At 52.4% G+C, this 24,964-nt stretch overlaps 4 protein-coding genes across 13 annotated transcripts in view; 2 read left to right on the forward strand and 2 right to left on the reverse strand.

Annotated features, from left to right (window-relative positions):
- On the forward strand, nt 1-11,154 carry mtus2b (microtubule associated tumor suppressor candidate 2b). 7 transcript variants are annotated; one of them, XR_015859548.1, is made up of 17 exons: nt 1-146; nt 233-957; nt 1,152-2,414; nt 2,518-2,662; nt 2,735-2,908; nt 3,880-3,963; nt 4,429-4,598; nt 6,135-6,201; nt 6,298-6,512; nt 6,583-6,688; nt 6,757-6,830; nt 6,919-7,017; nt 7,129-7,248; nt 7,360-7,460; nt 7,552-8,384; nt 9,047-9,240; nt 9,567-11,154. XR_015859548.1 is itself a non-coding variant. In XM_088381520.1 (16 exons), the coding sequence occupies exons 4-16, from the start codon at nt 1,242-1,244 to the stop codon at nt 7,757-7,759; spliced, it is 2,736 nt and encodes a 911-aa protein (XP_088237646.1). In that variant the 5' UTR covers nt 1-146; nt 233-353; nt 548-957; nt 1,152-1,241; the 3' UTR covers nt 7,760-8,829. The 7 variants fall into 7 exon arrangements, 6 of the variants coding, with proteins under 6 accessions (XP_088237646.1, XP_088237643.1, XP_088237648.1 ...); XM_088381520.1 differs by lacking the exons at nt 9,047-9,240; nt 9,567-11,154 and having other exon boundaries at nt 233-353; nt 548-957; nt 7,552-8,829; XM_088381517.1 differs by lacking the exons at nt 9,047-9,240; nt 9,567-11,154 and having other exon boundaries at nt 7,552-8,829.
- On the reverse strand, nt 8,825-10,967 carry stoml3a (stomatin (EPB72)-like 3a). 2 transcript variants are annotated; one of them, XM_088381527.1, is made up of 8 exons: nt 10,856-10,967; nt 10,678-10,784; nt 10,415-10,518; nt 10,253-10,325; nt 10,090-10,172; nt 9,809-10,000; nt 9,608-9,742; nt 8,825-9,219 (listed from the first exon to the last, which is right to left on the reverse strand). In XM_088381527.1, exons 1-8 carry the CDS (start codon nt 10,867-10,869, stop codon nt 9,031-9,033), a joined length of 897 nt encoding a protein of 298 aa, XP_088237653.1. In that variant the 5' UTR covers nt 10,870-10,967; the 3' UTR covers nt 8,825-9,030. The 2 variants fall into 2 exon arrangements, with proteins under 2 accessions (XP_088237653.1, XP_088237652.1); XM_088381526.1 differs by having other exon boundaries at nt 9,809-10,012.
- On the reverse strand, nt 11,145-13,623 carry slc25a15a (solute carrier family 25 member 15a). Of its 3 annotated transcripts, XM_088381530.1 has the most exons (8): nt 13,435-13,623; nt 13,266-13,316; nt 13,081-13,157; nt 12,336-12,585; nt 12,115-12,255; nt 11,876-12,048; nt 11,646-11,804; nt 11,145-11,587 (listed from the first exon to the last, which is right to left on the reverse strand). In XM_088381530.1, the coding sequence occupies exons 3-8, from the start codon at nt 13,133-13,135 to the stop codon at nt 11,466-11,468; spliced, it is 900 nt and encodes a 299-aa protein (XP_088237656.1). In that variant the 5' UTR covers nt 13,136-13,157; nt 13,266-13,316; nt 13,435-13,623; the 3' UTR covers nt 11,145-11,465. The 3 variants fall into 3 exon arrangements, with proteins under 3 accessions (XP_088237656.1, XP_088237657.1, XP_088237654.1); XM_088381531.1 differs by lacking the exon at nt 13,266-13,316 and having other exon boundaries at nt 13,081-13,158; XM_088381528.1 differs by lacking the exon at nt 13,266-13,316 and having other exon boundaries at nt 13,081-13,158; nt 13,351-13,623.
- foxo1a (forkhead box O1 a) overlaps nt 13,345-24,964 on the forward strand; it is an 18,485-nt gene continuing 6,865 nt past the window's right edge. Inside the window, exon 1 of the mRNA XM_088381524.1 lies at nt 13,345-15,302. Within this exon, the coding sequence (XP_088237650.1) occupies nt 14,676-15,302 (627 nt within the window). The 5' untranslated portion in view covers nt 13,345-14,675. The remainder of the gene's footprint in view (nt 15,303-24,964) is intronic.

A 24,964-nucleotide genomic window follows, 5' to 3' on the forward strand; every position in this document is an offset into this window, starting at 1 on the left:
TCATTTGATTGACAGTGGTGCACAGCTACACTTAATGTTAAAGTTCCTAAAAATAAATGAGAACATCAAGTATGACGATTTCTTGCGTTGTGTGCAGGTAATTGCTGACGTTCCACATATGACCACTAGAGGGCGAACGCGCGCAGGTGGGCGTTGCATCCCCCTCCTCTTCCTCCTCTTCATCACCGCCTGTTATTTATTTCTTTTCTTTTTTCCCCGTTGGATGCTGCAGAGCGCGCGTCCTCATCTCACCACGATGATCATCAACGAATGGAAGCTGCTGCTTCGACATGCTCCGTGAGAACTTTTCTTCATGTTGACCTTGTTGATTTTTGCTGGAATGAAGATTTGAGGTGAGCTTGCACGTGAGGATGGTGTTGGGGTTGTGCATGCTGCTTCTGCAAAGGTGGCTCGTCTCACTCTTATTTTTCAGGATTGCATCCAAATTGCAAAATAGCTTGCAATGGGTTTTTTAGGCTCTTACTTGGCATTTGCCAAATAATTGCTATATAATGATTCTGTTTGTAATCTGCATATTTTGCCTCAGACCTGCTGCGTGGCAGACAAGAAGGTGGGGTGAGTGAAGAAGCATCAAAAGCCAAAGTGATGCCCCCCCCCCCACCCCTCCATTTCTAACCTCAATATTTCATGAGGCTTCCAGGCTGGCTCACGTCAAGCCTCTAAATCATTCGTAAACGCAACGTTTTTGGAGTGAGCTGTTTTATTGCAATTAGAAGCTCTCAGGTTGCGGGAGGAGGACCTCTGGAGTAGGCAGGTGGCGGGCAAGATGACCTGCACAACAATAAGGAGCAGGCAGGGGGAGGGGCAGCGGAGGCATGGAGACGAGGACATCAATTTCCCGCGTCTCCAAGGCGCTGTGAAGGCGGCGGCGCATCGGGGCTGTTATCTTCTCCCTCCGAGCATGGAGCGTAATAAACGCAATCCGGTGTTTGGAATGTGCGTAGGTGTCCCAACGGTAGCATGAAACGGAGAAAATCACAAATGATACAAGTGCTCATGGAAATCATTTTAAGCCTCACTCTTGAGTACAAAAATCACAAATTGTCATTTGATACCACACTTCATGAGGTTCATCAGCACGAGCCCACGCAATCAACTCCAGCAGCAGGTCACTCTCCATCTTTTTGCAGGTTCTCAGCTGGCATGATGGTCCTTCAATCGACTGGACCCGCACACAAGTAAACTTGCCCTTCCGGGAGGTGGGTGGACAAACATCCAAGATGTGCGAGAGAGCCGTGCCCTTGCGGAACGACAACGTGGCGGAGGACGCGCCGGCCGACGGGAACGCCAACGACGTCAGGACGGATGGCGGCGAGGGAGGCGGCGGCGGCAGCGACAGGTCCGGCGGAAGCCACGCCGTGTCCCAACTGGACAAAGTGGTCATCTGGGGAACCAACTCCCAGTGCGATGACCCCGAGTTGGCAGAGTTTGAGATGCTGGAATGTCAGGAGCTGGAGGCCTACCTGGTGGAGGACGGAGAAGACTTTGTCGGGCTGAGGGAGCACGCCAAGGATCAGCCGCCTTCCGCTAGCAAAACGGCGGCAGGGCCAGCGAACGACGGTGACGTCGACAACCAGGGCGAGAACATGGCTGAGTCCTGGGTGGATCTCAACTTGAATTCCACCAAGGATCTCGCCCACGAGCGGAACAGGAACAACAACCAGAAGAATAAAGCCGTGAAGGCGTCCCCCGTCCGAAACGCCGCGACCGATAAAAGCACAAAAGCGGACGGGAGCCCTCGCAAAAGCAAAGCGGTGGCAGCGCCGCCGCCGTCGCCGAAAGTGGTCAAGACGCAAGGCTCTTTTGATAACTCCTTGAAAAAGCAGAACTCCTTTGAGAGGAGCTTCAAAAAGCAGCTCTCCTTTGAGCGCACCTTCAAGAAGCAGTTGTCCTTTGAAAATTACACAAAGAATTGCGCAAAGAGCTCCTCGGAGAACATCTCCCGTTCCTCCAGCCTGGAGAGGAGGAAGCCGTGGGGAAGCTCCAGTCGCCCGCTCGCTCCGGCGTCGCCCAGGAAGCAAGCGCCCGCCTCTCCGGCCAAGGGCCAGAGCAGCTGGGCGCCCAAGACCGCTCTGGCTAGCGGCATCCCCAAAAGTGTGGTTCCTCTGCAGAAAGACTCCTGTTCCCCACCAAAGCCCAAAAACACCCGTCCCAAAATTATCACCTGCGTACGCAAAAATCCGCCAGGAAAAGCGCAGGGAACCGACACGGCGCCTGAAGCCACCGCGCACCTGCACCTGAAGCAGTCCATGCCAGCTCATGCGGATCCCAAGCTCGGACATGTGTCCAAAGGCTCAGCCGTGTTTGACAAGCACAGACAGGACATGTCTGCGATGAAAGTTGGAGCCAGCAGTGGTTCTCATGAGGACATTCCTGGGAAATGGCCCCTGGAGGTAAGACACTCGCTCGGAACTTGAGTCGGACCGCCTCGGCGTTTACCGTAACTCCAACCTCGACTGAAGTGTCTGATGTCTTCACCACACTTTGACCTCTCAGGACGGAGTCAGCATCTACCGCTCTCCCAGATGTGCCAGGCCTCAGCTGGGGCTGGGCGCCGTCACCAGACAACCCGCGGCCAAAACACGAGGTCAAAAGTCGTCATCGGCGGTGCTCGGACCTCACGGTTACCAGGAAGCTCCAGGTGAGCGCGCTGCCTGGTTCCGTCGGTCGCTCAGCCGCTGCTACCTGAACGGTGTTGGCCGTGTGTCCTCAGGGGAACAAAGGAGGTCAGGTCCAGAGAGCTCCCCCAGGAACCTTTCGCTTAAATCCGGCCAGTCTGGTCTTCGTCCTCCGGGATTCTCCGCCCTTCCTCCTGCCAGAGTGAGCGGCGGCGCAGGCGTCACGAGGACCTTGTCGTCCATGTCCGGTGACGGCAATACTTGGCAGAGTAAGTCCCAAAAAGTGCAAACTTGTGTCAGGTAGCCCACACAGGCACAATTCTTTTTGAAATGGCACACATCCAAGTTTGAGCTTAGCCCATTTAGCTTGTAGCAAAGTTCTGAGCTTGCCGTAAATGTTCACAACTTGAATGTGCGCTCCATTAAATACAAAAGTGGGTCAAAAGACAAGAGTGCGATCTGCCCCCGTTTGTGCTGCAAATCTCCCTACAACTATTAATAGTAGGCCTTTCGGCTGCGTCAAATCACTGCGAAATTTCAACCGTCATCGGGACAACGAAGGATTATTATCGGGACTGCAATAATGTGTTACAAAAAACAACAACAAGATGGATGGAACCGCACGTTACGCTACTCCAGTGGACTCCATGAACAAGATTTGGCCCACTTCCAATAAGAACCAACGCCATCTGCACAGCACGCTCCCTGGTGATTGTGGCAGGGAGCACACCGTGATTAACATTGCAAATGCAAATGAAACATGACACATTTGATCAATAATTCACATGTTTTTGGGTGCAAAAACAATGACGTTCAATGTAGCCCGGTGGCAGGGCACGTGATCTTTATTCTTTTCAGATAGCAGTTAGTCCACATTTTTGCCGATATGACCAGAAATGTCGCTAGAACTTTATAATAAGCAGGATGAAGTTTCTCAAACAAACATAAATGTCACAAACGAACAAAGATAGATTGTTTGCACTAACTACTAAATCGTTTTCGGACCAATTCAAATGCGGTTGATTTTCAGCAGAATACGGATTTGCACCCCCTAGCGGTCAGAGGTGGTGCAACGACAACGTTGTTCCGAGGAATTCCACAAGCATATATCACATTAGAAACAAATGTAAAGCAGTTTAAAGATTTTTTTTTTTTTTGAAAGCACCGCAGTCCTGTTAGAATTTCCCATTCAACAACCTCCAAAGTTGTTAACTATGTTTTTCTTCTCACGGCACGCCAGCCTGGAGAAGAGAGACGCTGAAGGAGTCAGAGGCGTCCTCCCCGAAAAAATCGGCAGTGGTTTCGCCTAAGCCTCAATCCCCTGGTGAGTCCCTGCAGATCACGTCGCCCTCCACGACGTGTGTGTGTGTGCGTGCGTGCGTGCGCGAGCGAGCGAGCGAGCGTGTGTGTGCACGCGCGCAGCATTGACTGTTTGTAACATGTTTTGTGGGGGGAAAGAAGGCATTGATCCGTGAAAGTGGCGTTTTTACGTCACCATCCGTCTTGGCAAGCACTTCATGAGCAGAGCTGGCCTGCTGTCGCCATGGCAACTGACTCCGGCCATCCTGCTGCATGACTATAGCACAGCACACGTCAGCTTTACACCACTTACAGTCACGATGCGTGTCATGAAGCCCCCCAAAACATTCATGATTCAAATCGGCCACTCTTTTCAGGTTTTGAAAAAGTCTCCAGCCGCTTGTATCCATCCATCTATCTCTTGCAAAATAGTCACGGGGAATGATTGGGCCAACGAGTGAAATCATTTGTACCTCCTGCGTTGGCGCAGCCCGCGGGCGCTGCGGCTCTTCGCAGGAAGTGGACCGGGCCCTCATCAAGCTGCTGCGGGAACGCTGCGAGCAGCAAGCACGCCAGCTGAACAGCCTGCAGGCGCAGCTGAAGAAGGCCTCGCTGTGCATGAGCGTCTTCTCCATCACCACGCAGCACTTCTGTCACAAGGTACATACGCGCCACACCAAAGTGGCCTGCTTAGCAAAGGCTAACGCTGATTGCTCATTGTTGCTAACACTACAGTATTATGAGGCTTACTGCATTTATAGTGATGCTGGCTAAGTATGTTTTTTTGGGTAGCACATGGTTGGAAGCCCTTTTTCATTTCATGCATCCCCTGTCGATGCAAACGGGGGGCTGTGTGCGCGCGCGCACTTCTGACTGGTGGCCGTTTAAAGGGTTAAGGAAAGAAGCACTGGGCGTGCCCTGTTGAGTCGGCCTTACCCAGTCTTTGTTCCAGACGCTAGCAGACGAGATGAGGCTTACCCTCCCTCCCTCCCTCCCTCCCTCCCTCCCTCCCTCCTCCTTGTCCTCCCCCGCCTCCTCATTCTGCATCTTCCTGCCGGCGGAGGGAGGGAGTGAGGGATGCTGCAGTCCGCCCGTGTTTATGGGCCATCGCTGTTCTCGGCCGCCTTGTCTGGATGGCACGGTAAAGCCGGCAGGTGGTGACTCCCTTGACGAACGTGTGATTATGTGCGTGCGTGCCTGCGTGTAAGTGCGTGCTTTTCTTCGTATTTAATGGAACGACTGTGCCGAGTCAGAGCCTCACCGGCCTTTCTCGACGGTCCGGTTTGCCGGATTGCTACTCTGCTTGCTAGCTCTTAATGAAGTTATGCTAATGAGTCTTAACGCCGCTGTTCGGTCAAGTGGATTGGAAACTTAGCGAAGCTTTGCGTCGGTGTGGTCAATTGATGTTGTGAAGAATGTGTACGATTGCGTGCGGGTGTCTGCGGGTCGATTTGATATCATTGGAATATACAACAGTGGGGGTCGCAACATAACCAGATGGTAAAAAATAAAATGAAAATAGTTAAACCAAGATATTGCTCCGTAAAAAAAAAAAAAAAATGTAATTATTTAATTCACGAAGTGAAATAAGTTTTCCCCACACCCAAAAGTTTGACATCTCAAAATCCAGATGACCTCAAAATGGCCCGCTTTGTCTGTCCCACAGCAAAGACATCACGCAGCAAACGTGGATTTTAACGTAGCCTTCAAATGGATCCGTTGGGCCTGCAAAGGAACAGGAGGCTTGATTAAATCAACCACGTTGAGTGTTTGGGTGCCAAGGCAAGGCGCATGGCAGCGGCGCCACGGCACTCATCCGCACTTAGTTGAGCTTGTCATCCGCAATTTTAAGGATGGACTCCTTCCAAGGTGTCATTCACAAAGAAATCAATGCAGAGGGTCGTCGTGGCCTTGGAAAAGGTTGCCATGGCAAGGACGGATGGACGGGCGGGGGGGAGGATTAAAATGGAGGTCACATGACTCTCCGGAGAGCGCAGTTAGCGGGCGGCAGGCAGGCAGGCAGGGTGGGTCCCGCAGACCGGCAGGCAGGCAGGGTGGGGGCGAGCCAGCCAATTTGATGAGGGAGTAAGGCACCAATAGATGAGGTCATAAGCTGCTCTTGAAAATGGCATTTCATTTTCTGTCACGGAGAAATAAAGCAGAACGCAACGCTCGCTCGCTCGTGCTGTGTTGTAGAGCGAGAGTGCAGCTGTGAGGGAAGGGGAACTGTCCCAGGAGCTCGCCAGGATCAGGGATGAAGTGGGTGAGTGACCAGAGCCTGGTCGTCGTCGGCGTCGTCTTTAGCCTTCCGCTCTTCTCTTCAATTTGGCGTGATTGCTTGCGTGGTGGCGCACGCTAGCTTTCAGCGTGTCCCACTGGGAGCAGCTGCAGCGGGAGAAGCAGGAGCTGGAGCGCCGTTTCCAGGCCGAGCTCAGGGGCCTGCGGGCCGAGCAGCGGGTGCAGCTGGGAGCGCTGGAGGAGCGGCTGAAGGCGCAGCACGCCGACGACAACCGCGGCCTGAGGGCCCTCCAGCGCGCCCGACTGGACGACCTCAGGCTGCAGCAGCGGGAGCAGGTGAGCCAGCGCCAGCACGCCAGCCCGGCCGTCTTTGCACAAAAATACATGCACTTTCCCCTGGCACCAGATGGAGGAGATGAACGAGAACCACCAGGCCTCCCTGGTGGAGATGGAGGCCACGCACAACGATACGCTGGCCACCCTGCGGGAGGAGCACGACCGCACCGTCAAAAGTAGGGCGCATCGGCGGCAGGCGCACCCGACAAATATAAAAGAAAATAACACGCCTGTGCTGTGCCAGATCTGAAGATGGCCCACGAGCAGCAGAGGAAGTCTCTGGAGGAGGACTTTGAGAAGATCAGACTCTCCTTACAGGTTTGAACCGCCGACATCGCGTACGGTGCCGTCGGCCTTCTGAATGTGGAGCAAAGGGCCTTCTGAATGTGGCCCTTTGCTGATCCAGGATCAGGTGGACATGCTGACCTTCCAGAACAGGAGCCTGAGGGACCGGGCCAAACGCTTCGAGGAAGCCCTCCGCAAGAGCACCGACGAACAGATCGTGGTGAGAAGTCACTCCGTTGACAAACGCTTCATGTCGGCACGCACGCGAGCGCAGATTCGGAGTGGAACTGTAGAGAACAAGTTGTTTGCAGTCAAATGGACTTGCTTGCAGGATGCGCTGGCGCCATACAAACACATTGAGGAGGACCTGAAGAGCCTGAAGGAGGTGCTGGAGATGAAGAACCAACAAATCCATCAGCAGGACTTGAAGATTACTGAGCTGGAGAAAATAGTAAGACTTGAATTTTCCGATTCAACCGTTTGTAACGGTTCATTCTTCACTGGGATCTCCGTTTGAAGAAGTGAAAGTTGCACACGCACGCTTTGGCCTTGTGTCTTTGAGCAGGCTGAAAAGAACGTTCACCTGGAGGAGCGGGTGCAAGTGTTGCAGCAGCAGAACGAGGACCTGAAGGAACGCATCGACAAGAACCTCGCCGTGTCCAGGTGGGCCCGACGGAATCGTAGAGATAAGAAAACGTTGGGAGGGAGCAAATTCCCGGTTAGCTACGCATGCTAACGCTAAGGTGCGCTGCAGGCAACTTTCGGAAGAGAACGCCAACCTGCAGGTGCATGTGGAGAAGGAGAGCACGGAGAAGAAGCGGCTGAGCCGCACCAACGAGGAGCTGCTGTGGCGTCTGCAGACGGGCGAGCTCAGCCCGCGCATGTCGCCCAGCGGCTCGCCCGTCCACCGCCCGCCCTCCTTGCCCGGCTCGCCCGCCCGCCCGCACTCCTACCACCAGTGACCCCCGCCGCCACCTGACACTTTGTGCAAACGACACTCAGGAGGACTTTTTCTTTTTTTAAAGACACACCCGGCCGGCAACCTGGACAAAAGACACACGGACGCACGACGGCCGTCCATTTTCTTCCACCAGCGAGGACCAAATTTTGCATTGATAATGGACAACGGGGGAAGTGGGCAGCTTGCATCTGGTGGCATCTTGGTGCCAACAAACCACTCAAGTGAGTTGAGGAACTTTATTCAGACAAAAGTAGTCCTCCATGGCACCACTTGCGGGCAGAGCGGGATAGAAAAGAAATGGCCGGCGGATGGGTGCCTTGCTCAAGGGCCGCACGCCATGCCGACAGACCGACCGACCGCAGGGATTGAACCGGTTGAATCCGTCTCATGTTGACGGGAACACGGGTATTTGTAATGTTATGTTTGCTTTTGACTTGCCCGCCCCAGATGGCAAAGCCGAGGAATTTCTGATGATGATGAGAACCATAGAACGGCAAATGCAACAGCATGAGAAAAGTGGAATAAGGTCACAAGCGCATACAAACGGAATGGCCAAGTCAGACATTTTGTCCTTGTGTGAGGAGAAAAACGGATTTGGAATTAAAATCGGCTAAATACGTATGCAGGTAAGCCATTCAATGCCATACTTTTTTCTCTAACGGATTTGTTATGACAGATTTGTATCAAACAAATTGTAAGGAATAATATTTGAAATAGTATGAAAACAGGTCAAAGAATTTGATCCATTCCAATTGGTCGGTGGAATGTTTTAAAAGGCAGCGAAATGCCCCTCTCCGGCCGCTATGGAGTTCGAAAGTCTTTGTTTACATTTCTCAAGATTGTATTTCAACATTTGTTGTCTTCAAAGCATGTCCTCGTGCATTTTGCTGATTTGTATTTCTTTGCTAAAAGACGTCATGTACGTGTCTTTCTTTGTTTCATTGGTCTTCCAGCCAAATTGCACGTGTTAGCAAATATGTGTGTGTGTGTGTGTGTGTGCGCGTGTGTGTCGTCGCCACTCTTTGTACGCTAGCATTAAATCACCACAGCAAAATAAATGAATGGATCAACTTTTTAGGACATATTTACTTCTATTTTTAAAAGACTGCACTGCATCATATCAAAACAAAAGTCAGCTGGCGGCTAATCGAATCCCACGCTATGCGGGATACGCCGACCAACCGACCGACCAGCTTGCGAACTTTGCTGCATTTGTGGCCATGCGTTTGTTGCCCGGGGACGAACGTTCATTTCCCGCTGCTTTAAAGTTGCTCACTTCCTCATGAAGCTCTGCAGCATGTCGATGGGAAGCGGGAAGACGATGGTGGAGTTTTTCTCAGCGGCGATGCTGTTGAGCGTCTGCAGGTAGCGCAACTGAAGGCCGGACGGAGACTCGGAGATGACGAGCGAGGCCTCCTTCAGGGCGCGGGACGCCTTCATCTCGCCCTCGGCGGCGATGATCTGACACAAACGACACGGACGGTTAGTCAATATGCCATTTTGTCATGAACTGCGAGTACAGTCGATGCCTGCATAGTTGCGTCATGTCAGTATAGGAGTATAGCTTTGGCGTCCTCTGGTGGCGCTTTTGTGCCAAGCGACCATGTCTGACCTGGGACCTGGGATTTCTTCTGGCCATAGCCTTGTCTGATTGAAAAGAATGTGCTTGGTTGCCGATTTCAAACGTGTCCTTCAACTACTTTTACTATGAGTAGTAGCTAACAAGCTGACGTAATGCTATCTTTATTAATTGAGTATTTTTTGTGTCGGAGAGAAAATAATAACAATCTGTGGCTTGCATTGGCCAGTTGCAAATGAGATGGACGGACGGCCGGACGGACTGACAGACCTTGGCCCGGGCCTCCCGACTGGCCTCCGCCTCGGCCGCCATGGCTCTCTGCAGCTGCTGAGGTAACTTGACGTCTTTAATCTCCACTCGTTCCACTTTGATGCCCCACGCGTCCGTGGCTTGGTCCAAGGATTCCTGAGCACCAAGTTCAAATCAACAAAAGAGCGGCGGCGAGCGCTACGACTCTTTTTGCGACGGAACCTGCATGCTGTGCGAGATGCCCTCCCTGTCGGACAGAACCTCGGCCAGGTTCTTGGTGCCCAGCACGTTCCTGAGGGTGGTCTGAGCCAACAGCCGCGTGGACGAGTGCGCGTCGGTTACGTTGGCCACCGACGAGATGGGACACTGGATGCGGAAGTACACCACGCCGTCCACGCACACCGTCACCGAGTCCTTGGTCAAGATCTGACCGGGTAAGACCGACCGCCGAATAGCCAAGCAGTCAAAAGCAATGTCAGAAGATCAGAGTATCTCCCGGTTACCTCTTGAGGTGGGATGTCAAAGGACACGGTTCTCAGGTCCACTTTCACAAAGTTATCCGTGCAGGGTATCACAAAAAAAAGCCCTGCGGGTAACAACAAAGACATCCCGCCAAATTGTCAGACGAACGCTCGGGAATTCTCCGACCTGACGGACGAGCCGTACCGGGCCCTTTGGCTTTCCTGTCAGCGATTCGACCCAGCCTGAAGATGACGGCTCGTTCGTACTCCTTCACTATCTGCGGTTCGAGAGGAGTCGGATCACTTGAGGTGCAATTCGACACGTTATGAAATGCCGGGGACCCCAACCAACGACCGATGCACGTACCTTGACGCACAGAAATACTGTGAGCGGGAAGGTGGCCCCAATGAAGAGGAGCGATATGATCACCAAAATCCAGCCGAAGCAGCCCAGCCTGCTGGAGGTTTTATCTGCGGACCGACACGAGACCACATCTGACTGCCTTCTCTTGCCACACAAAGGCCCCTTTCCGTGTTGACGCAGGCGCTAGTGCTTAGCTACCGTCGCTAACGACACCGCTGTTTTCCAAACATAGCAAGATCGTTGAACAAACATCAAGTCGGCATCACCTTCGACATTGTCCGTGGAGTTTATCTCCAGTTTTCCTTGCGTCACCATGTTGGCCGTGCTTGACGTCGTGGAGATCATCAGAGAGCAGGTGTAGCTTTTGTCGTTTCTGAGAGGCGGGACCAGAGGCGACGAGTGCCAACGGGACCGCTACGCGTCTTTGCGCCGTGGCTGCCTCACCTGCTGAACCTCATGAATAATCAAAGAATCTCGTGCAACTCGACACCCGGGACGTTGGTGGCTCTCTTGGCTCTTGTAATGTGAGCCTGCCCCACATGATCCGCTGAGGAAATTACCAAACGACTCGGCGGCATAATGGCCCATTGAAGCTATTCTCGGCTCGTACAATATCTACAAAAATGACAGCATGAATGTCTCCTACACAGAGGGGGAGAAAAGATAAACAGCCGTTTTTTGCAAAAGTGTGCACACCCTTGAAGCCTTTTTTTAAAGAACCAAATTCTCACAATGAAAAGCAACTGAACACAATGGATTTTTATTATTTACTGATATTTTCTTATTGGATTTGGTGTCAACAATTGGCATTGAAAACTCATAGTCAAGCTATTGCACAGTTGAAATGCCACAGCCAAATGAGGTAGCGCTCACTTATTTGCTTCTGAGAATGCGCACAATCATGAAGATTGCTATATTCCACTACATGGCGGTATTAGCTTTGGAAAGGTCCATTTTTATGACAGCGCTGGCACCCAAATCCTGTGTTGCCCTGGATTACAAAACGTCTTCCGTTGCTGGAAAAGGTCGCCACCCACCCGAGTCGTGGTCCGCCTCAGGCACCCGCAGCCTCCATCAGGGACTTGCGCGTGAACTCGTAGGCCAGGAAGAGGGCGCCGTTGGCCGGGAAGGTGCGTATCATGGTGGGCGTGAGGCCCGAGTAAAGAGCCCTGAAGCCTGTGAGACGGAAGGCACTTGATTGACAGAAACCCGATGGAGCCCTTGTGAATCTTACCCTCGTTGCGCAAGATCCCCATGAAGGTCTTCAGGAAGCCCTCCTGCCTCCCGGCTAAGGAGTACACCTGGATCCTGGACTTGACGCAGTCCATGGGATAGATCAACAGCCAAAGACAAGCGCCGCCAAAACCGCCGCTGAACATGAGCGGCAGAATGCCTGCAAAAGGTTCCAATGCCCAAGGTCGGAAGCGCTCCGCCCAAATACGAGTCGGTTCCGACGCGACCTACCGATGCCCTCCTTGTCCGTTCCCATGTAGCGTGCAAAGGCGGAGCGGCTGATTTCATAGCCGCCAAAGAAGCAGAAGTAGCCCGGGAACTCCCTCACCATGGTGGACGTCAGACCTTGGTAGAAGCCCAGCGGACCGTTTGTCTCCATCACCGACTTCACCACCGTCCAAACTCTGACGGAGTCACAGAACCACGCTTACGAGCCGCACTTTGAAACGGCAGCTGTCCGCCGCGCGGACCTTCTCTGTCCTCTGGCGATCTTGCCCGAGGCTTCCATCTCGTGCATGGCCTGCAGACGACATTTGACCAGCTCGGAAGGGCAAAGCACCATGGACGAGAAGACGGAGGCCAGCGAGCCGGAGAATGCTTTCTGAACGTCGCTGCTCGGTCGAGAGAAGCGGGAGTCAATGAGAAGGATTTTTCTTTCGGGATGGGCCGACGTAGACGCGCATAGCCGCACCTGAGCTGGTCCACGCCGGCCAAGGAGCGCACCGCGTCCTGGCAGAACCCGTAGCTCAGAAAGAGCACGGAGTTCTCGCAGATGTTGGCGAGCAGTGCCGGGGTGGTGCCCTTGTAGAGGCCGCGCAGTCCCTCTTGCCTGAAGGTGGACACCAAGCAGTGAGTGAATCCTCGGTACATGCTGGGGAAGGTCTGCATCTTCACCTTGGTGGTGTCCAGCGGCTGGCCGCTCACAACGCAAGCCGTGCCGCCTGTTGCCGTGCCACAAAACCATGACAGCTTTTAAACAATTGACCGCTTATGAGAGTTTTTTCGAGTTTGGAGCCGTCGCTGCTTCCTATTTTTCTTTGCTTTGTGCTTTTACTCAGTGAAGTGATCAAAACAAAACAAAAATGAAGGTGAGGTCATGTCCGCAAGCGTGGAATGAAGGACGTACCGCGCGCGGGCGGTATTTGTTATGAGAATATGTTGTTCACGCGATCCTCGTCATATTCCCTGAAATATGACAGGTGTGCCGCTTTGGAGTCGTTGCGCAATTGACTGACTCACGGCATGACATTAATTTGGCCTGCTTATCACGATCCAAATAGCGCTTCAGCATAATGAACAATTCTTCTATTGGTTTTCATTCAGCCTTGCCAAAAAAGGGGCCGCGCAGAGCGGGAAACCGACGCGTTGAACCGCCACGACACGACACGCATCGGGAACGTGTGTCAATGCAAATGTTTTGAGGGACTTCAACTTGCCTGCTGCTCCTGCGGTGAAGTCAATGATGGCCTGGACAATGGGCTGTGGAGCCATGTTGCATCAGCAGCAACCCAAGCCTGCAAAAAGGGCAAATGTGTCGGTCCGAAAATGGAAGAAGCAAACAAAGCTTGCAGAAAGATGATAGATACAAATATCAGGCTTTCACTTCCTACTCACCTCCCTCCCTCCCTCCCTCCCAAGCAGCGAAAAGTGACGAGTCCCCCGCAGGAATTTGCTGCGTGGAAGGAAGAAGGCGCATGCATACTCACAAAAGTTGTCTGTCCTCTTTGGATGCGTGCAAAGCGCAACCAAGATGACATTCACCTAAATAAACAGACGCGCGCGCAACGCACCAGAGCCGAAGCGGAAGTAACTCCCCGATTCAAGAAAAAAGAACTTGTCACGTAATATTGCCTTATTACTGAGGTCCCGAATCAAAGAAAGAAAGAAAGAAAAAAGCACTCCATTTTGACGCTAAATGTTGCAATGCGGAAAAGACTCCGCGGTGTTGCGTTTGGATGTCGTAGCGCCTTAACGCCACTAAATGTCAGTAGAGTCCTTCGGAGTATTTTTGATTTTTTTTTTCTAATCCTCAAAGTGGAGTCAGCTCGCGAGACAACTGATTTGTCGCTTCGCAGTAAGCATGCTGATCAAAGTACCAGGACATTGATCAACTTCAAATAATGAAAGAAAAGCAAGGGACCAAAACAATGGCAGAGACGGCGGTCAGGTCGGTCAGTGGCTGGCAAACATGCTGAGCGAGAAAGCGCTGGAGAAAAAGAACAATGCAAAGTCGACAATCATCAGTTGTCCGAATGAATGTATTTGCAAAGTATTTATTTGCATCGGTGTTTAGCTCGCCTCATGATCTTATAGTGACGGCCGATTGACAACATTGACGTCGGTATGTAGCTCCACTTTGTGCTCGCCCAATTTAGGTTGCAGTTAAATGCAGATGTGGCAAGCAGCTTTTGAAATAATAATCGTTGCTTTTAAAATATGTAAACATGACAGGAATTCATTGTTGGGAGCAACCTTTGGGTGCCCTTTCGTGTTTACTAGGCCAAAGAATGAAAACAGCAGGTCCTCTTCTTTTTTTTTTTTTTTTTTTTTTTGTCCCCGCCCCCGTGCAACGTCGTCAGATGTCATTCATTGGCGCGCTGCGTCTGTCAATCGAAGGTGGGCGTGGCCATGTGCCAAACGCCACTTCCAGTAAAAGTGCTCACATGCGGCTCAGCCGGCGCTCACAGTCAACAGGCTGGACGGACGGAAAGAAGGAAGGAAGGAAGGAACGAACGAACAAACGTAGGAACGAAGGAACGAAGGAACGAACATCGACGCGACGCGCCTGGACGCCGCGCACTTCAACGCACGTCTTTTCTTTTTTTGACGCTCTTTTGGACACTTTTTGCACGCTTTGATTTTGGGATGTAACTTCCAAAGTTGAGTGACTTTCTGCGGAGCTCCCGCGTTTCCCGGACATTTGTTTACTTCGTTTCTTTTTTCTTCTTTTTGTTGTTGTTGTTGTTGTTGTTGCCGCCACCATCGAGAGGGGAGCATAGTAACACGCCTCCCCATCACCCTCTCGACCACCATGGCGGAAGCGGCCCAGCAGCAGCAGCAGCAGCAGCAGCCACACCTGGTGGACATCGACCCGGACTTCGAGCCCCTGGCCAGACCCCGCTCGTGCACTTGGCCTTTGCCCCGGCCGGAGTTCGTCAATCCGGGCGACTCCAACACCTCGTCGCCGGTGCCGTCCATCAAGCAGGAGCCTGCCGGCAATGAGTACATCAGCAACCTTAGCCTACTGGAGGAGAACGAGGACCTGTGCGGCGACTTCCAGTGTCAGGAGACGTGCGTCCACCAGCATCCCACACCCCATCAGCAGCAGCAGCAGCATCAGCAGCAGCAGCAGCAGCATCACCCCAATCCCGCGCTCCAGCAGCATCCCCAGCAGCAGCAGCAGCAGCAGCAGCAGGTGCCCCTGCTCTCCTCCCCGGTGGCCAACTCGTCATCCTCGGCCGCCGCCGCCGCCCAGAGGAAGAGCAGCTCGTCCCGGCGGAACGCCTGGGGGAATATGTCGTATGCGGACCTCATCACCAAAGCCATCGAGAGCTCCCCGGAGAACCGGCTCACCTTGTCTCAGATCTACGACTGGATGGTGAAGAATGTGCCTTATTTCAAGGACAAGGGGGACAGCAACAGCTCTGCAGGATGGAAGGTAAGTTGCTTGATTGCTGTCCTTATTCAAAGTGGTGAAACGGCACAATCGGCCGAGCGGTTTGCCAAAATCGCAGCGTGTTTTCTCGAGTTCAAAGCGGACGTCCGAAATCAACATCGGTCTGGCACCTTCCTCCAATTGTGACGGCGAGTGGCACCTAATAAGGGAGTTTCTTTTGGACCTTTGTAACTCTGGTCTGGCTCCATCGCCATTTTGGAGCCAGCACTGGCTTCGCTAGTACACCCAAACAAAAGCCAACTAGAATTGCGTTTGACTTTGTAGCTTGTTTTGTCCTTGTCCATGTCCTTGTCCTTGGTGTTGCTCCTGCATCCAGTGGAGTTGCATTGCTTTCTCCCGTGGTCGATGACAGTCATCTGACTTCTCCCTGCTCCCTTTTTGATTTACAAAGTCCGCTGACTCGACAGGCAGGGGCCCCGCGTCCTGGCGTGGCTCGATGAAAACACGTGATTCGTGTCTCCGCTAATTCCAGTGAATGAAGCCAGATGAAAAGGAACCCGTGAGTTGAGACTTCATGGGATGCTGAGGACGCTTTTGCTCCAACGCCGTCCGCCGACCAATCGGTGGCGAGCAATTCATCTGTGTGGTGGAAGTTGTAAGCCGCCCAGGTGACCCCTGCGGGTCATTAATGAGGCGGAATTCAGCAGCCAGCACACACGCATGCTGTTCGCCATTCATCCGTTTGACCCGGCTGTTTACAAAAGCTCCCGACTAATGCGGGGCTGTCGGATTTTGTCCCGTCAATCAGATTAGGCTAGTGGGGGGGGGGACAAAAAAAAAAAATCTTGCTCGCTGTGGCCAAAACCCAAAACGGAGATTACTCGGTAAACTCAGAAGGAAAAGCAAGTTAACGTGTTTGAATTGGTTGTACACATGGGTGGAGTTGTTTTTTTTTAATTATTCTTACTCTTGTAGACTGACACAGGTAGAAAGAGCTGTCTGCGCCGTTGTGGGGGTGAACGCAGCCAACTCATTTCCTTTGAATCCGGCGCCGACGCAGAACAGACTTTGACGCTGCGCAATCAGAAATAGACTCACTCAAGTCTGTGCAGAAGATCGAAGTACGTCGGGGGTGCTTTTTAAAAATAGATTAAGACATTGCGTCCGACGACTCGATACTTCTGATGATTCGTGGCTTACTGGCTAATGGAATCCAATGACCTCAAATTCACAGAAATTGCCACATGCGCCACAACTTCGACCTGGTCCAAATGATTCTGAAATGGCTAAAGTGTGGCTACGTGTGGAAAGGAGCTGGCCTCAAAAGCAAGGCGTGGGAATCGACTCGTCCGACGGGTGATGTTATTGTTGCGTTACCCCGTGACGCCTTTGTTGTTGTTGTAAGTCCGGTCTTCATTTACTCTGCCGTTCCCACCACGTTGCCTCACGCCCGCCCGCCGAGTGCGCCGAGTGAGTCATCTGGCCGCACGCATCCGCACGAACTTTGAACCCCAGCGGCGGCTCCGACGTCTTGAATCGACTCAAAACGCTGAGGATCCCTCGAAAGGGAAGCCGTTTAAAAGCCGGCGACGAGACGGCAAACGCCGTTTTTGTCTGATGGATAGCATTCCTCCTCAGACTCCTTTCAATTCAAACTAGAAGATGACCGCAGAATATTCAATTGATTCGAATGACGTTAGCCGGTTGGGCCATTTTGCGTCCGAGGCTCTATAAATAGATTGTCCATCAGCGGTGCCATCATCAAGCATTGCCACCCTGGTCATATCGGTGTCGGCGTCAACAACATTGGTCAAATAGTTGAGTTGTGCTTGACGCGTGTTTGGAGGTTACTACAGTGCACGGCGCGCGCCTGAGACTCCGTTACCATCGGACACGGTGGATTGGATCATTGACCGCGCTTTAGCACCGTTGAGCATTTTCACCCAAATATGTTTAGCACAAGTTGCGACCCAAGTACAAAGGCCCGATGCACCGGATGGCCCGTCATTAAACCGGTGCAGGACTTGTGGTCTGGAGCTGCCTCCTTTGCGCTTCTTTCTTTAGCTTCCATTCAGGGAAGCGTCGCTGTGACCAGGGGGGCGCTCAGGACGGCGGGAAAGTGTGGGAAAAGCAGCGTGCCACTCACAGCGGCGGTGGCGGTGGCAGGGGTGGCGGCAGCGGCCGGCGGGGGTGGCAGCGGCAGGGTGGCAGCAGGGGCGGCGGCGGGGCCTCCACGCAGGGCAGGGGGGCTACGGCACATTGTCTGCTGGCCGAGAAGACGGAGCGAGTGACACGGCGCCTTTGATGAGGATTCTTATTGTTGATGTGAAGTAGACGCGGTGGAATGGTGATTGGCGTGAAGGCTTGACATTTCTGAGACTTAGTCTTTGAATCCCAGCTTTGGCATTCCTCTCTGGAGTTTACTCGTTGTTGTCGTCGATTCCCTCCCACCTCCCCAAAAATGCACGTTGGCTTCGTTGGAGGAAGGCTAGATGATATGTGCTTGTGAATTGGAGTGGCGCTTATGTTCGCTTTTCATGCTAGCCGTTTTGGTTTGGTGTGTCCTGTTGATTTTGAATTCATTGTTGTGTAGGTATGTACTACGTATTTCAAAAGTGTTGCTACCCATAGATATTCCACTTCCTGTTTTTGTCCCCATTTGCTTAACTGCAGAATATTTATGGACGTGTGAGCGCGTCAACTGCCACAGACAAATTCTTTGATCATTCTGATTGATTCGGACCCTCAGCCAGGACGGCAAACAAAAGACTTTCATTTGGATCATCTGCGACGACGGCGCTTGAGCCTTTGAAGGCTTGAGGAGTCGTCAATGAAGATGGAAGATAGCGAGCGCGTGTCCGCCGTGTACGTGACAGCGCTCGGTGAGATGCTTCATTAACGTCATCGTTTTGAACGGAACCGAATCTGAATCACCGTTTCCACCCCGCCGAGAGCCCCCCCCCCCCCCCCCCCCCCCTTTTTGGCGGGCTCACTTGTCTCCGAGCGCCAACTGAGCCACGATGACAAACAGTTGTGCCAGCCAGGTGCGACCCGACCCGACCCGCTCGCAGGCTCCAACTCTCTGGCTGGACGTCGGCCCGGGCGGGAAGTGGAAGGAACACAAAAAATGGCACAACTGTTTTCTTTCTTTCAAGTGTCCCCCACTCAAAGTGCAGTTCCCCCCAAAAACGATTGAGGCTTTTGTACATTCCGGCACTGGTTGTTTTATGTAATCATTAGCTTGGAAGCCATCCACATACGCATGCCCTCTCTCCCTCCCTCCCTCCCTCCCCCCCTCCCTGAGTGTTGCTGCATCCCTCGTGTGTCACTGCACAAATATTTACCGCACTTTGATGTCGGTGCGTAGATCGATACGGCCTCCGTGGCGGCGGCGGCGGCGGCGTTCCCTCTGTACACGCCGCACTCTCGACCCGGCATTCCTCACGCCACTTGCGGTAAACACTCCCTCCCACGCCTCAAAACAAACTGGGGAACCGACACGGCGGTCCGAGCCGGTTCACGGGCCGATCGTTATCACGGCGCGCCCGCTGACTTTGCCCGACGAGCGTCGCAACCCAAATCAGGTCGGATCTATTTGCCACCACTGCTGGATTGCATTTGACGGTCGGGAAGGGAACCGACCGAATGCGAAAATCAAACATCAGCTCAACTTTGGCGTAAATAGGAACAGAAAGCATGACGTCGGCAGCCTCGAAAAGTTTCACAGCAAAAAGAAAAAAAACAGGTGAAGGCAAAGCAGGTTTGTGTCCCGGCCATTGGCAGCAATGTCAGCTTGGAGCTAAGAATGAAGGCATTCTAGTCTCCAGCGCTCTCCAAAGCTGATTTGGTCATCGCCGTTCCCAAACAAGCTCATCGTCTGAATGTGTATTAGTGGGACGATTCAGGGATTGGACAGAACAGCAGCGCTCCTGTTTCTCCCGCGCTCACGCACGCACGCACTGACTGACTGACTGACTGACGTCACCCCTGTGAGCGGCGGAGGAGTCCGAGCTTGGCATGGCCCCAGGACAGAAGGGGCAGCTGTGTTTCTCAGGCGAGGAGCTCAGCCCATTTCCTGCCTGGTCCGTTCCTTCCCAATAGCAGGCCGCCGCACTTTGTGCCCCCCCCCCCCCCCCCTCGTGTGTAGAGTGGAAGGAGAAAAGGGGAGCAGTAGAGTGTTTGCCACTTGTTCCGAGTTGCATAAGAGGACGTTTACTGGAATCAAGGAGCCAGCCGCAGGCCAAAGTCTGGTGCCACTGGTTAGTCAGCGGAACTGTGAGGAGGCACTGTGTTGGTTGCTTGGAGGTGCCGTGAGTGTGTGTGTGTGTGTGAGTGAATGAGTGAGTGAGTGCATAACCTGCCTGGGCCTCATAATTAAAGCCCTGCTGCTGGCAGATGCGCAGACGCCACCAAGACAGACAGTCAGACAGACAGACAGACAGACCAGCCAGCCAGCCAGCCACCCAGCCCGACACAGAGAACATTCCAACACATCTTTCTTTCCTAGTTTTTTTTTTTTTTTTTTTTGGAAACTCCATTGCGGCTTGATATTGTTGCTTTTGCTTTGCTCCCACCTCCTCTTCTCTTCTCTTCTCTTCTCTTCTCTTCTCTTCTCTTCTCTTCTCTTCTCTTCTCTTCTCTTCTCTTCTCTTCTCTTCTCTTCTCTTCTCTTCTCTTCTCTTCTCTTCTCTTCTCTTCTCTTCTCTTCTCTTCTCTTCTCTTCTCTTCTCTTCTCTTCTCTTCTCTTCTCTTCTCTTTGGCAATTGGAGTCCATTGAAATACAATATCATCCATCTGTACATTGGGCCAGCACATATAATAGTGGACGCTAGCTGTTTACAAAATTCAAATCCAATTCAACGATTCGGTGCCGGTCGGCCCAGAAAGTCTCTGTGATGTCACCGCGCCCGTCCAGTCTTTTGGCGCCGAGCAACGAGCACAAACGAAAATGAATCCTGCCGGCCATTTCGCAATCCCCCTCCCCCCCTCACCGGAGTTCCCTCTCCCTCGCGTCCCGCCACCAGGAAGCAAAATTGGGATTGGGAGCGGAGGAGGCAGGAAATGGCCTCAAAGGGAGCCAAGCCCATTTGAAAAGTGCTTTTCGTCCGTGCGAGCGTCCAACCAAACGCGCTGTTTCATGTTTATCCGGCTGACCTTATGTTACGATTGTCTGATTGGAGATGACAAGGAGACAGAGGAGACGTCAAGGAGCAAAAGGGAATTAGGTCAAGGGATTTCTCATTTTCTTCATCTTAAAACCAACTCAGAATGAAGCATGCCATGGCAAGCGACGGGATTTGTGTTCCCTTTTAAAAAAGACTTTTACGCTCTCAAGTGGAGTCCGGCGCTTGTTAAAAGTGTTTACAAATGTTAGCCTCTAGCGCTGCTGCGTGCGGGCGGGCGTGCGTGCGTGATGCTTTCATTGGCGTGGAAAGGATCCAAGAAACTTCCCCGCTTTCAATTGGCCGAGCGGCCTTTTCTTTTCCGCCCAGTGCTCGCTCACAGGCCTCGCGCTTCTCCAGCCGCCAGAGGTGAGCTGGCCGGATGCTGCCGCCGTCCGCATCCAGCCGGCGCTCCCAAACAGCGTCCGCGCTCGTCTCGGGGATGAGTCACCGTGTTTTGACTTTGGTAGCGGCGGGATCTCCACTTGCGTGCTTCTCCGCTCACGAGATAGCGACGGCCCTCTCGTATCCGCGTGCGTGCGCGCGTGCGCGTTTTGACACACACGAAAAGAGTACGACTTTAACGGGACCGCCGAGGGCCTCCAAACCACAGGCATTAGCTAGAGCCACATTGTTGTTCAATTCCCGCCCTGAAGCTATTATGCATGGAGCCTGTCAGACTGGGCCAGCGCTTAGCAAACACACACAGGCACACACGCGCGCAGCCATGCAGTCACCGACCGCCATTGATCGGAGGTGCGTCGTGTCGTGTCGTCACCAGAGAGCAGAGCGGAGCAGAGCGGAGCGGAGCTTCTGCCAAGAGGACGATTCAGCTCGCAACAGTCCCATTTGTTGCGGTAAATCGTGATCTGGCTTTTGTGGGATGCCGCTTTGTAAAATGGCACGGCCAGGGAATTCCCAAAAGATGAAAAAGGCGGGTGCTGGCTCGGCTCAGCCGACCGAGTCACCGAGGCGCATTTTCACAAAGAGCCAGAAGTCATGTCACTCTTGATTTCCCCTTTCCCTTAAATGTGGACTTTTGGAGCCAGCCAGACATCCCTCACAGCAAACTTTTTCCCTGCGACAGTGCAGCTCGCGTATCCCGTAGCTGACAGGAAGCTCGTGCGTGCGTGCGTGCGCCCAGTGTCGGCGCTCCACGTGGCGTGATGTCAGCACAACTGCGGAAGCGACATGTGACACCCGATTCTTCTTCCTCTTCCCTTCATTTTTTTTTTCGTGCGGCATTCTTCCTCTTTGCGATTGTCCCATGAAAGCAGCGTTCCGCTGGAAGTCATTAAGACCTCAATGCTCCACGTCTCAATGGACGGCTCCGTGTGACCTTCCGGATCACCAATGGGGTCACGGCTCAAATTTGATACTTTCATTTTCTTCATTGATTAGCTTTTTTGCTCGCTTTTCCCTTCATTGCTAGCAAAAACAAGTCTGTGTGCTATTTAAATCCTCAATGTCAAATATTGAATAGTTTTACAGCAAAGCCCAATGAGGGTGTTAAGATCAAACTTGGAGTCAACACCATTGTATCTCCTAGGATTCGTGATTGGCCTTCAGGGGAACATTTTCCGCCGCCAAAAAGCAACAGGTATATGTTCCCAAGCTATAAAAGTGTCAAGGGTCCACAAGTGCTGCCTTTGGGACACAACCTCGCAACCCTGCTGTAAAAAAAAAAAAAGAAAAAAATGGTGTGATTTGGAAGTGTTCCTTTTATTTTGGTATTTGTTTGAATGAAGTCCTCCCTCCCTCCCACGCACGCCACGCCACGCCACGCCACGCCAGCTCTGTTTGTTTTCTGATGTGTCACCATCATTTCCATCTCATAATGAGCTTTGGAGAGGAAAAGCTGCTCTGCTATTTATAATAATAAAAAAAAAGTCAAGGGGGGGGCAGTAATGGCTTCATTCGATCTTGTTGGCGCGCTTGTTCATTTTTGAAGCGGCAGACAGCTAAGTGCTTCGCATTTTGGCTCGCGCAGCCTCTCTGAAGCTTCAGTTGAATACCTGTGAGATGGGCCACGCACGCACGCACGCACACGGCCAGCTACGTTTTGGTGCCGTGCCGTGCTGCTTTTAATGGAAAACAGCGCTGATATTGTGGGTGGCCATTTTGGCTTTTGATTTTCTTTCCCCGCCCCAAAAGTTCGGTGGCCTCGCTCGCTGTCACCGAGCGAAAGACAAAGAACACTGCTGTTGCTCATTTAAGGGGCCTTTCTCAACAGTGATATCCAAAGGATATTTTACAAGACCCCAAAAGTTCTTCAAAAAATGAATTTACATTGAACTGCTTCATTGGGTCATTATTTAAGTAGATTGGAGCAGCCAGGGGCTATCCTGCCTCCCTCCATGCCTCCCTCCCTCCCTCCCTGCCTGACCTTAGCAGGGTGGAAATGGAACGGCGTCAATGGACGCGGGCCACCACACAGGCATCCTGCAGCGGTCCGCAAACTGCATCTTTATCCGGGGCCAGGCGAGGGCAACGACCCAGTCCGCTCAGCCTGGCCCGGCCCGGCAGTCGGAGGCGCAAAATAAGCCGGCCGGTCGGCCGGCCCCACAGACAGCGCTCTGTGCGTCGACAGACTGTCAATTGTGTCGCATATAGCGGCACATGCGCATACTTTCGCACGGCCAGCTTAGCCAGCACAACACGCTCCCTGTCTGCGTGCACATGAGCTGCACGCCGTTCGGCTCTGACTCAGGAAATCACACTGGAAATAGAAGTTTGGCATTTTGCTGGCAGAGAACATGCCAGAGGAGCCCTGATTGCTTGCCACGTCAGAGCGTGGTGTCATTCCATCGTTTCAATCGGTTCAAATCGAAGAAGAAATGGAAGAATTGTTGGGGGTCCACTCTGACCTCTACTGGTCATAAGACGTATTACACCCCAAAAAGGTCTCCTACTGTAAAAAAACCATCACTAACAGTATCTTTGGTCTTCTTGTACCTTTTGTGTCTTCAGCAGCTAGCCAAATAACGTGTGTCATTGTAATTTTCCGGCTCAAACGCGGCGGCAGTCTGGGCAAACGCCTCGCGGAGTGAATTAAGCGGCGCGCAAAAAGCTCTTTGGGGCCCTCGGACAGACAGACAGACAGACCGAATGGGCTCTCAATCACGCAGCTGCGCTCTCCATTTGGCGAATGGGAGGAAATGGCCAGACATGAGTCATTCTCGCGCCGCTTTTATGGAACCCAAAAGGTTTTCACCATGAACCGAAAATGTGCAGCACCCAAACTGAAGTTGACCTTTCCAAAACTTTACAATGTCTTTCCCAACTTTCTGCCCCACTTGATTGACTGTAACGAGGAGCTGATTGATGATTGCGTTGCGTGGGATTCCATTGAATACGGCGGTACAAAGAGGAAGCCCGTACGTAGCCTCTGTTTGCCCTTTCCTCGCTTTCCTCTTTCCTTCCTTCCTTCCTTTTGGCCTGCCGAGTGCAGAACCCTGTTTTCAATCCGCCACTCCACTTTTGCGTCCAAGCCCACGTCTGAGCGGGATCGGTATCAGGAGCCGCCAGCTCTTCCTGTGCGGCAGGAAGCCGACTAATGGCTCGGCGCCGCCGTACGCCGATGAAAGATGCCGAGGTGTTGGTTCCTCGCCGGCCTCTCTCTCAGCGTCCGACAACTCTGGTTCCGCGATACGGAGGTCCGGGTCAAGGGGTTGTCTGTAAATACGTTAGCAGACACTTTTGCTGCTCCTGCTGACTTTTTTCTTTCTCTCTCTCTGTCTCCAAACGTCACAGTCAGCCACTTGGCCCAAAGTGGATTTAAGGACCTCCATCCACACTGAAGCGCTCAGTGTCCAGGCCTCCAAATTGCATTATGACACAAAAAGAGAGCTTTTCTTTTTCTTTTTCTTCTTTTTTTTTTCCACGATCAGCTGTGTGTGTGTGAGCCATCCCTGCGGTATGGTGAGCGCGAGGGGGGGGGGCCCGGCGGCGCCATTGTGGCGTACAGACAACCCGGTTCCAGCTTGCCGCTCTATCCTCGGGTGTTTCTTTTTTTGTACAGCCGGTCCTATTTTTAAAAAGAGCGACTGTCTATTTATAAGCCCTTTCACAGTGACGCGCTTGTGTGCAGTCAAACCCGGGGCCTTTTATTTATTTATTTATTTATTTTTTGATAGCCCCTGCACAGATTAAATGAAGCAAATTAAGATGGGGAAAAAAAAGTTGCAGGCTTGTAATTTCCCTTTTTTTTTTTTCTCCCCCTCCCCGCTGCCTTTTATGGCCTATTGACTTGCGTTAATAGGCCAAGCGGCCATTGCGGCCGGTCGCTTCTTATTGGCGCTGATAACGTATCAAAGTGCAAACACATGAAGTCGCTGCACTCTGTCTGGATTGGATGTGCTAATGTGAACAAGGTGTGTTGATTAGATTTGATTTGATTTGATTTTGTGCTTACGACAGAATTTGCTGGGCCACCACGGGACATTGCCAGCCAGACTTGGCCATGTGTCCGATTTGCAAGTTAGCATCCAGGATAGAGATTTGACTTTTCAATATCTCTTTGTCCTGTCAACCCGAGTGCGC

Source organism: Syngnathus floridae, chromosome 7 (assembly GCF_059516105.1).
Source record: "Syngnathus floridae isolate MCC-2025c chromosome 7, RoL_Sflo_1.0, whole genome shotgun sequence".
NCBI classification, from domain to species: domain Eukaryota; kingdom Metazoa; phylum Chordata; class Actinopteri; order Syngnathiformes; family Syngnathidae; genus Syngnathus; species Syngnathus floridae.